This window comes from Pundamilia nyererei, unplaced genomic scaffold, assembly GCF_000239375.1.
Source record: "Pundamilia nyererei isolate P.nyererei 1_Seehausen unplaced genomic scaffold, PunNye1.0 scaffold00415, whole genome shotgun sequence".
Classification (NCBI taxonomy): domain Eukaryota; kingdom Metazoa; phylum Chordata; class Actinopteri; order Cichliformes; family Cichlidae; genus Pundamilia; species Pundamilia nyererei.
In genome coordinates, this window is record NW_005187816.1 from 254,046 (window position 1) to 265,113 (window position 11,068).

The 11,068-nt window shown below is 38.3% G+C and overlaps 1 protein-coding gene across 1 annotated transcript in view; it reads right to left on the reverse strand.

The window, feature by feature from the left end:
- Nucleotides 1–10,589, reverse strand: part of plg (plasminogen) — a 13,067-nt gene extending 2,478 nt beyond the window's left edge. The window contains exons 1-18 of the mRNA XM_005753250.1: nt 10,541–10,589; nt 9,568–9,703; nt 9,361–9,467; nt 8,959–9,073; nt 8,281–8,420; nt 8,003–8,123; nt 7,806–7,924; nt 6,990–7,152; nt 5,480–5,604; nt 5,240–5,399; nt 4,647–4,828; nt 4,407–4,555; nt 4,228–4,321; nt 2,607–2,721; nt 2,252–2,326; nt 2,036–2,176; nt 1,181–1,287; nt 259–404 (exon numbers count right to left, since the gene is read on the reverse strand). Coding sequence (XP_005753307.1) covers nt 259–404; nt 1,181–1,287; nt 2,036–2,176; nt 2,252–2,326; nt 2,607–2,721; nt 4,228–4,321; nt 4,407–4,555; nt 4,647–4,828; nt 5,240–5,399; nt 5,480–5,604; nt 6,990–7,152; nt 7,806–7,924; nt 8,003–8,123; nt 8,281–8,420; nt 8,959–9,073; nt 9,361–9,467; nt 9,568–9,703; nt 10,541–10,589 — 2,244 coding nt within the window. The remainder of the gene's footprint in view (nt 1–258; nt 405–1,180; nt 1,288–2,035; nt 2,177–2,251; nt 2,327–2,606; nt 2,722–4,227; nt 4,322–4,406; nt 4,556–4,646; nt 4,829–5,239; nt 5,400–5,479; nt 5,605–6,989; nt 7,153–7,805; nt 7,925–8,002; nt 8,124–8,280; nt 8,421–8,958; nt 9,074–9,360; nt 9,468–9,567; nt 9,704–10,540) is intronic.
- Between the last annotated feature and the right edge of the window lie 479 nt (nt 10,590–11,068).

The window sequence follows — 11,068 nt, forward strand, 5'->3', positions numbered from 1 at the left end:
ACAAAGCGGATGAAGATGGATGGATGGATGGATGGGTGGGTGGAGAATAATTAACTGTTTGAATTTACTATAGAAACATTAGTACTATTACTAAATTCTGTGTTGAACTGTTGTAAACAAATGAAACATTTATATATCTGATTTTTTCAGTCATTAGTTTCTGGAAATCTATTAAAATATGTCAGGTCAGTAAGAAGAAGTAAAACACACACATTTTATAAACATTCCCCAGTTTTCATAGGTTTGTGTTTTTCATACCCGGCAGCTGTCCGCTCCTCCCTCGATATATCCGGCACACATCTCGTTGTTTTGAACTCTGCCATTCAGGTATTCTGGTAGATTACACACCTTGTTCTCGATAATCGGAAAACCCTCTTCTTTCAGGACACCATCGCCTCCTGTACCTGCCAACACACCTGTGTGCAATTACCTTCCTCCTCCTCATGGCCATCGTCATAAGATGTGTAGCAATACATGTACAGTGGAGTTTCTTGTGTTATAGAGCGCTGACAATTATTTACAGTGTTCAAAAAGTTTTAAAAAACGTTTACAATTGACCAAACTGCTAAACCTCCCTGTCCAAGATGTAATGTGTTTAATTAACAAAGAATCATTAATTAGAAATTATGTTCAAAAATAGTAATTATTGCTGGTCGATATAGAGCCACAGTAAAGCTTATTGTTCAAATTCTGCCACTTGCTGGTGAAAGGATTTCATTGCACTCAATGATTTTCCTTCTGTGTCAATCATCTCTACATTGGCATTTCTAAAGTGTGCGAATGCGTTTTTCAGCTTACAGTGTATCATGAGTTGTAAAGCAACTGTGAAAACATTTCAAACATTTGTTTTAAACATTTTCTTTAATCAAGAACAAAAATGCTAGAAAAAGATGTGAATGGGTATCACTATAGCACTAATACATCTTTGTTAGGAAAAAACTAACTTCAAATGAAACAGAAGAAAATAAAACTTGTGAAACAGTGGCTATTATCAACAAGAAAATCCTGCCTACTTGATGTCCCACCTATGTTTATGAGGACCAGATGTGGCTTCAAACAAACTTTGATTAAAAGCACTTAAACGTGTGATTTGTATCAGTTTGTATCAGTCAGTTTTTACTCTGTCATTACAATAAGATCCACAGACATAAAAAAAAAAGCACACATCTATGTGACGTACCTTGAGTCTCACCCCATCCAGTTACAAAACACTCTGCTGTACTGGAAACTATATAGTCCTTTTCTGGGAGACAAGCTGGCTGCACGTTATCATTTATTATAGCAGGGCTGAAAGAAATGCAAATATCTTTAATGGAATTCACAAGATTAAACTCGTGTCAACAAGTTACTTATTTTTCTGCATACTCCGTTCCAAAAAGGTTGGGACACTGAGCCAAATGTAAATAAGTTAATATCACATAATATAATATAACAATTTTAATGCATGGGTGTTACCATTTTATTGCTAGTATGTATCATATTGTTACCAGTTTGTCACTAAGCTATTGCTAATTGGTTTAACTCATGGGGATACTTTTGCTCCTGTATTATTACACAATTACATACATTTTAATGTAATATTATTCCGGTATGATTACTCTTCATACAAGATAACACTTATACATTACTTCCACATTATTGGCTACTCGTTTCCACCTTATTACCCCACTATTATGATAGTATAAGCAAGCTGTAATAGACGGTGCTACCCATTCACGACTAATTATAGATGAATTTGACTGATAGCACTATTGGGTTTTTTTTTCACACTTTCTTTTCATAGATATTGTGATAATTGTAATATCAGATGGATAACTAAATAATTAATAGACAGTATCTGTATGCTGGATTAAAGTATGAGAGCCTGTTTTCTAACAAGTCTGGTAGCTGAGTCTCAGTGTTAATACTTTCAAAAACACATATTTCATCCATGCTTCAGTCCTTCAGATTAGCTAAGATCAAAGTTCAGATCTGCACCAAGTTGTTTGTGTAATATCATTAATAGCTGACCCAGGATGATTAGACCCATACTGACCTCTCTAGTTTAAGCAGAGCAATATCTGCTCTGTTTGGTCCCATTACTATTTTCTCAAGTCTCCTCTCTTGTTTCGATGGCTCATTGCCTCTCTCCGTGTGGATACCCAGGAATACCTTGTAGGCTGAAGGCCAAATGGAGCTGGTGGAATAATCAATCACTGTTTGAGTTATTGCAGAATTTGATTTTAATTGTTAATGGTGGTCCTGTTCCTACCTCTCGAAGCAGTGAGCAGCAGAAAGGACCCACTGAGGGTCGATCAGAGTTCCTCCGCAGACATGTTTTCCTATACTAGTAGAAAGAGAAACAGGTGTTTGTTTCACAATACAGACGAGATGCAGCAGCAGCTTGCTTTCAAAAACAAATGAACTAAAAAGTGAACAGACAAACAAAACCCAGGCCAAAATCAATATAAAATACTGTAACATATCACTATTAACATTCAATGTATTTATTTCTATAACAACAAGAACAAGTCTTTACAGTATTTACAGTTAACAGTCAAAAGTATTTAAATTACTCTGTACATGTTATATTATGAATGTAAGTTCTTTTGGTGTTATTTTCTCACCTGGTTCGGAGGCTGATTTGCCAGGGCCATGAGTGAGGATTCGACACGCAGCCGCCAACAAGACGACTAAAACAACGTTTTGGTTTGATTACTGGTGTTCCGCACTTCATTTCAACTATAAAGCAGTAGTTCATTGTCATGAATTCTCAGAAGATGAGTGAAACAAAAACACTGAATTACTTTAAACTTTAAACTTTATAGTCTCATTAGCAACAAGCCAATGGAAAAGTTTGCACAAAAATAGGTTTATTAATCCATTTTACTCACTAAATGGATTTTATCTGGTATCTCTAGCATGTCTTGGTTAGCTGGACAATAATTCAGCAGCACCGTGTATTGCCTCACAGTGTCAAAGTCATGTGCTGGGATCCATCAGCTGGCTGTGTGAACATGTTCCATTGCATTTTAGGTTACTGTAGATTAAAAAAGAGTGGACATCTCTATGTGGTAATCCTGCACTTTTTACCCTCTGAAATCTGGGACAGGCTCCAGTCTCCACACATTATTGAGATCAAGAGATTCTGCTCTTTTGGTTTGGCTTTGGCTCTTATGGCCTCATTTAGCATCACTCTATGCCTTCTATTTAGGTCTAATTTAACAAATACGAATGGTTTGTGTTTTTGTAAGCAATTTTTTACTGTTAAATTAAGTCTTACTTTTGTGTATTTACCACTACTGGGGAGAACAAACATGGGGTTTGAGGCCTAGACAGAAGTGTTTTGTTTTCCAGAGTGGAAAATAGCTAGAGGTCAGTGGGTATCATCTCAGTCAAGTCCTAATCTGTTTGTCTGGGGTGATTTGTTTTGGTTTGAATTGCAAAAAGCCATGGTACACCTGCAGCAGAAGTACAGCTGCACAGACTGTTGAACAGTTCTGAGAAGTATTTTTAGGTTTGTTGTTGATCCTGCTCTGATGGATATTTTCATATATGTACCTGGCCTGTATCACTGCACTCACTGGCTTTAGAAAGTCTGCCCACTACCATCTTTCCCATGATGGTATGATTGTGTGTCTTTGCACATAGTGTGCCGATCAAAATAAAGTTCCAACTCTGTCTGCCTGGATTCTCAGCAGAGCTGAACAGGATTTGGCTCTCCCAAACAAGTCAGCTCTTCAAATTCACTTACTGCCATTTGTCTTTATCTTTAATTATCTGAAGTCCAAAGAGAAAAAAATATTTATTATCATCACTGGCACCTACTAGCTGCAAAGAGGTATTAGTCCTATTTCCACTTCTAAATAATGGGATTTATAGTAGCATGATAGAGCGGTGCAGCATAGATAGAGACAGAGATTTTTTATTGTTGAGACAATGTGTGAATTTCTCTGACCAAAACAATATTTGTTTGATAGTTGCTAATCTCATTGAACTAAATGAGATATTGACTGTTGTTAACATGGTTAGAATACCAGAACACATATGGATAGAATCAGACCCACCATAGAGTCCGGTGGGTGACACAGGTTGAGATGAGTGAATAGAAAGCAAGGGTTACTACAGTCTGCAGTTCAGACTGAGCATCATTCATGCTGATAGAGTGGTTAAAAAGGTTGGTAGATGGTAACAAATTAAAATAAAACACACTGAATCTGAATGCCAACACAAACAATGTTTATATACCACAGTCAGGGATCTGGCAGTGTTCCCATATCCTGTCCCTATCAGTAGTGTAGCACCACGGTCCAATTATATCGTTGTCTGGATTTCTGCAGCTCTGATAGTGGACAGAGAAGTTGGAAGCTAGAAAAATAATCTGTTCTTACCACAAAGAGTTTTTATTGCAACACCCACGCACTTACATTGCCGTCCAGACCCTTGGTGGGGTGAGTCTCTGGGGTGAAGCTGATGTGACTGTGAGGACTCTGAGAACTCCACGCCTGGCATGTCACACCATTCGCAGTAACAGAGGTTGGACCTCGGTATGTCGCTCCATTTCCGATCTTGCAGTCTAAAACAGCCGCAGCGAAACAGGGGAAGTAAATGAAAGGTCAAACAAACTGGCAAGGAAGCACAACATGTGACACTTAAAGCTGATTCACCTTTTTCCGGTGGAGTCTGGATGGCAATGGAGGTGATGTGTGGCCGAGGAGAACTGACTTCTGAAGGTCTGACAGAGCATCTCTTCAAGTTGCAGTGCTCCCAGCGGACTGCGGGGTCTGTAGTGAAACACCAGGGAGCTTGGTCCCCGTCAGGGTTCCTGCACAGATTCCCTCTGAGGTCCCTGTTGTAAAAAAAAAAAAGCCCCTGAAACTTTAAGACATCAACCTATTAAACAAGATATTTTTATAGAGTTATAGAGTTATATATAGAGTTAAGCCCAGAGAGGGGGCTTAATAAATAGATGGATCTAATTGGGGTTGGAAAAATTGTTGACTGGTTTTTTGCCAGTCAGAATTCTGACTGCTAAAAATTTTCAAAAATTAAAATTCATGGATTTTACCACATAGGTTTAAGGTACATCTTCAGCATACTAACATTCTTCTTGTATGTAGTGATGAATTCCTGGTTCATGTTTGTGTTAGAATATAGGTTTTTTTAAATAATTTTTTTCCCCCTCTCAAGGTTAGCTGTCTTATCCTCTTGTGTCATCCTATTGTTTTAGCCATAAAAACTGAATGTGTTTAATGCTTACGCATCAGGGTAGGCTTCTGGAGTTTTGTAATGTCTGTGAGGAGTCATGGAGCTCCAACTTTGACATTCTTTTCCACTGATGGTCTCTGATGTTATGCCCCGATAACTGAAACCATTCCCTTCATAGCAGTCTTCCTCATTTGGGGGGATCACTGGATCACCTGCAGCAAGGGATATTGAAAGGGGGGAGATTCACTCATTTTTGAAACACAAGGACGAGATAGATTAACTAACACTATACCTTGTGTGCGTGCAACCCCACACCGTGGCACGTTACAGTACTCCCAGCGTTTGCTGGGGTCAGTTGTGTAGCACCAGGGCATCAGTTCATTGTTGGGGTTACGACAGTAGTTATTATCCAGACCTCTGACAAAGAAGATGAAAACATATTTGCACTGAAAAAATAATTTTGAACAGATTTCTTCTTTCTTTTCTCGTATTGTCATAAATGTTACTGAATAAATTCAATGAACATTTCAAACCATCTAATGTAAAGTAATATTAAACATTTTCTTTTTTGTTCTTTTTACAGTTCTTTTTAAATAAAAAGTATGCAGTGTTTACTTAATATAAAAATAATTCAAAGGAGCTTGCAAAGAAAAGCGTATGGACTTCTTTAAGTTACTTGAAGACGTTTCACCTCTCATCCGAGAAGCTTCTTCAGTTCTAAGGTCAAATGGTGGAGAGTCCCAGATATAAACCTAGTGGGAGTAACCCCCCCACAGAGGGACAAAAGGACCCCTGATGATCCTCTAATCGCCTGAGCCAAGGTGTGAAACTGGGTGTGGGTCCCAATCAGCCAGAGTTTCGGGTGAGTTCATTGTGAAACCTGGCCCCACCTTATCATGCGGATTCCTGAGATCAGATGGCCCAGGATGTGAGTGGGCGTTAAGATGTCTGGGAAGGGATCTCAAAACTGGATTATAGATGGCAGAGAGTTGGTGTCGTAAACCACCGCAAAGATGGTCGCTCACAGTGGACATAGATGGCTTCTTTCACTCCTCTTTCAAACCATCTGTCCTCTCTGTCCAAAATGCCAATGTTCACATTTTGGACAGAGAGGACAGATGGTTTGAAAGAGGAGTGAAAGAAGCCATCTATGTCCACTGTGAGCGACCATCTTTGAACAGAGGCGGGGGTTTACAGACAATCACACACACACACTCCTCATCGGACGGACTCTGTTGCAATACATCCGTTTGTCATGGACCCCACCGGTAACATTTGAACTTAAAAAGATTAATCTTTTACTTGTTCACAATTTTATTTTTATTCAATTTTTTTGCTACTTTGGGGGAAATTTTTATACTTGAAGTTCTGTTAAAACCTGTTGTAATCCTGTGTTGTTCACAAATTTCTTTTAAAAGGCTTAACATCACTGAAGTACTTTTAAGCCACACAACAGTGTTTGTCTGGTTCCTCTGCTGTTCATGTACCAGAGCTCTAAGGGTCGTTCTTAATCTTCTGATACTAGCCCAAAATTACTCATATACAGTACCAATGGATAATAATAATGGACTGCATTTATATAGCACTTTTCAAGACCCTCAAAGCGCTTTACAATTCCACTATTCATTTTACAAGACGAACTGCCAACTCTTGAGCCACGATTACCCTAATAACCAAGGTAATGACTCCACGTAGGTGCTACACACACTAGAGCTGAAAACTATTGACAAAAACTGCAAACTCCCACTAATATTTGGTTCACCACGTTAGGATGGACATTAATTCCTGGATACAGCTCTTACTTGCAAGGGTAGTTTTCTGGGGACTGGTTGTGTTTATGTGGCACCTGAGCCGACCAGCTCTGGCACGTTTTGCCAGACTCAGTTACAGCAATTGTTCCTCGGTATGCTAAACCTTCATTGGTGACACAGTCGACCTCTGGGACAATGGTGGAAGGTTCAGCAGCTGAAGATGGAAGAAAAGATGTATTTCATGTACAATCCAGCAAAAAAAGAAGTGAAGCATATTGTCTGTATTTTGTTGTCTTTTATACTTTCTTACAACTTCATTTACATAAAGTCTCCTTTAGTTCTATTCTTCCTTTTCTGTTATTCCTTTTACTTATACTTTTAAGTAGTTTCTGGCAGTGGATGATGGTAGCTTGAGTTTATTTAAATATATATATTTCAATGTTTATTCAACATGGATTTCTGAATGGGCTGTTGTGTTTTGTCTACAAGCTGCTGAATTGGGATTTTGCCATCAATAAAGAACACCTGAAATAAATGTTGCCTGCTTAACTCTGCACCTTGATTGGATTTAATCATGGTACTTAAAATAGCAGGTCACTATAACATTAGTTGAACTTGAATAAACTGAATTTAAATACTTTGCTGCCTGTAAATAGATTGAGCAACAAAAACTATGAAGTTTGAATGTCTGGTTTCATTGGAACATGAATATATTTGTTTGTCTGCAACAACTCTTGCACATGACATTCTTAATTTATGACCATCATGCTAATTGTGTTGCAGAAGAACACGCTGGGCAACAAACAACAGCTGTGAAAGCCTTTTTGTGGTTCATTAATGAGGAAACATTTAAAAATGGAGACTTACTGCAGCGCGGTATGGCGCAGTAGTCCCACCGTTTGGATGGGCTAGTGGTGAAGCACCATGGTCGGGGATCTCCATCTGGATTTCTGCAGTAGTTCTCCTCAAGATATTTTTGTGGTAGACTGCACAGAGTATAAGAAGAAGTATCCAGAAAGTAATCCAGAAAAGGCTTGTTAAACACACAAAGGTTTTGCACTTACCTGCTGGGATGGTAGTCATGGTTGTGAGGTTTCTGAGAGTCCCAGCGTTGGCAGGTGAAGCCGTTTTCAGTGGTGGAGATTTTTCCTTTGTAGTCCTCACCATTGCAGACTATACATTCCTCTGGGAAGGAAAATCCCTGATGTGTCTGATATGCTGGGCCATGGATAGCAGATAATGTTGTCCCAAATTATATATTAGCATTAAACCAAATGAAGACCATTGAATGTAAAATAGTTGCTAGAGTATAATTAGATGTGTGTGTGTGTGTGTGTGTTACCAGAGCAGCTGGGTACGTTGCAGTGCTCCCAGCGTTTCTGGGGGTCAGTGGTGTAACACCAGGGTCCCCCTTTGTCCCCATCAGGGTTTCTGCAGAAGTTGGACTCCAGATCTGCTCGTGGGTGGCTCTGCGGCATGAAACTGCAGCAGAAACATTAACAAAAATTAATGTAATCAATAAAATACAAAATTTTATTGATGACTTATAAAGCACTGAATGGACAGGCTCAAGAATATCTGTCTGACTTACTGCAGCGTTATATGCCCTTTAGAGCTCTTAGATCAAGCGATCTCTTGATCTTGGTCACATCTAAGTCGAGACTGGTTCACAGAGGTGACCGGACGTTTGCGGTTGTGGCGCTGAAATTGTGGAATGATTTACCTCTCCACATTAGAAAGGCCCCGACCGTCAATCTTTTCAAATCCAATCTTAAAACACATTTTTACTCATTGGCTTTCAACACTGCATGAGAGTTACTATCTATCTACTTACTCATCTGTTACCTGGTATTCGTTATTTGTTATTGATGTCGTTTGTTATTGATGTCATTTGTTACTGTGCAATTTTTATGTTTGCACAGCACTTTGGCCAACATTTTGTTGTTATTAAATGTTCTATAGAAATAAAATAATAATAAAAAGATAAGAAATGGTTAAGTTAAATCAGTTGAATACATACTTTGGCCTGTGTGGGTAGCTTGCGTCCCATCTCTGACAGACCAGTTCTGATTTTGTTCTGGACTTTGTTCCTCTGTAATCTGTTCCTATCCCATTTGCGCATTCTAAGAGATATTCTAGAAAAGAAAAGAAAAAAGAAACAACAGGACTCTACTATTGTGTTGTATTCAATCAGATTGAACCACAATAGTGTTTAACTTGCAATCCAGCTCCACTGTGTTTGCAGACACAGTCCAAACATCATTGATCATGACACATTGGCTAAAAATTAACCACAATGTTAGGAAAACTAAAAAGATCACACAAACCAGAGTAGAACAGTCACCAGAGACAAAGAAAATAAAATGCAAAAACAGACATTTCAGTCTTATATCACTTATATCAGGAATTTGAAGATCATTACCGTTTTTTTCATATAAAGCTGTGTTTCTTCTGCGCATGATATTCTCTGTTTTAGAGTTTGCAGCTGCTGTCCAGCACTCGCTGTCGTTTTCATCATACATAAAAGTCCTGTTTTAAAACAAAGTACATATGTATATAAATGTAGTGTGTGTGCGCACTGTTTAATACCCAAGATGAAAACAATTGGGAGTGTGAGGTATGAACTTACCTGCATGTGAAGAGGGTTTCAGTGTTGCATTTGGTAGCACATTCGGCCAAACTGCTGACTGAATACATTCGTTTATTCAGTGAGAGGATCCATGCCCCTTCAGTTCTGGAGTAGCCCTCTATCTCAGTAGCACCAACTGCAATCATACACACACACAAAAAAAAAATCCCCCAAAGCTTTATTTATTAACTGATTGATTTGTTAGCTTATTCTTTGCTGTTTGCCTGAACATTTCCAAAATTATTTAAGCTTCTGTTACATTACTGGGATGTAATTAAGGTAGATAGGATAAAAAATGTAAGAGAAATCACTTTCTTTTGTTGATTTGACCTAATCTTGAATCAGAAAGTCTACATTATTAGTTACACTGGTGGATACTCCTATTAAGCATGTCGAAATTTTCAAATGGGGATGTCAATGTATTTACAAATGATCCTACTAAGGAAAGATTCACGCTTCCGATTCCTCTAAACACTAGGTTTCAGGATTTTTTTTTCTTTTTTCTATTTTTTCATTCTGTATGATGGCATTGAGAGTTGATATCTCTATTTTGGTCATCACAGCCACACAGGTGTGTCTATTAGCATAGAAGCCCCGCCTACCTCCACTCAAACCTTCTGTTTGCAAGAGATAGTCAATCAGATAAAAGACAGCTAAAGAAGGTCGTTTTAGACCATAGATGGGCTGAGAGAAATTCCATCCATTACATCCATTATATAAAACATCTTTGCTTTGAGCCCACAGTTAACATCATCTATCAGTTGTAGACATGAGGTTTAGCTTTAAATTGATTATTCAATGCTGTCTGTTCTGACCTGTTTCCATTACATTTATGTGGCTGTGTGAACAAAAACTCTGCATTTAAGCTACTAATACATATCAATGAGGCACTCTCACAGTGAATCCAACAACTGCCTCTTCAATGGCTATGATACATTTATTAATAATTATCATTCAAAGATGAATATCTTACCACTGCAGAGCAAAGCTCCAAGGAGGAAAGCTGCTGTGTTCAGGTCCATGGTGAGACCCTAATATGATCAGATACCTCCTGGTTTATTGTTGGACTTCTTTTAGCATGTTGGGAGGACCAATAGGACAGCTCAGTTATTAGTTAATCATTGTCCTGACAAGGACAGCAAAAGGGCAGCAGGTCGAAATCCTTGTTTATGAGAGATTTTGGAGCAAAACAGAAGAAAAAAATGTGATTAAAAACACAGCAATTTAATTATTTTCTGCTGCATCGTTATGAAACACAGCTGGAGTGCATGTAACACCTCAAGAATTTATCTGTTCTCAGATGTAACGACTGGCCTTTTGAACTAATTATTCTTCGGCCAATCCTGTAAAGTTTTGGAAACTTTGACTCTTCAGGTAGCACGTGAAGAAGATAATAAAGGTTTATTATCTTAATAAAGGTTTATTATCTTCTTTTTATATTTCACTTTCATCTCTTTTGTATAACAAAATATAGGCTAAAGGTTTGAGTCAAAGCAAGAAT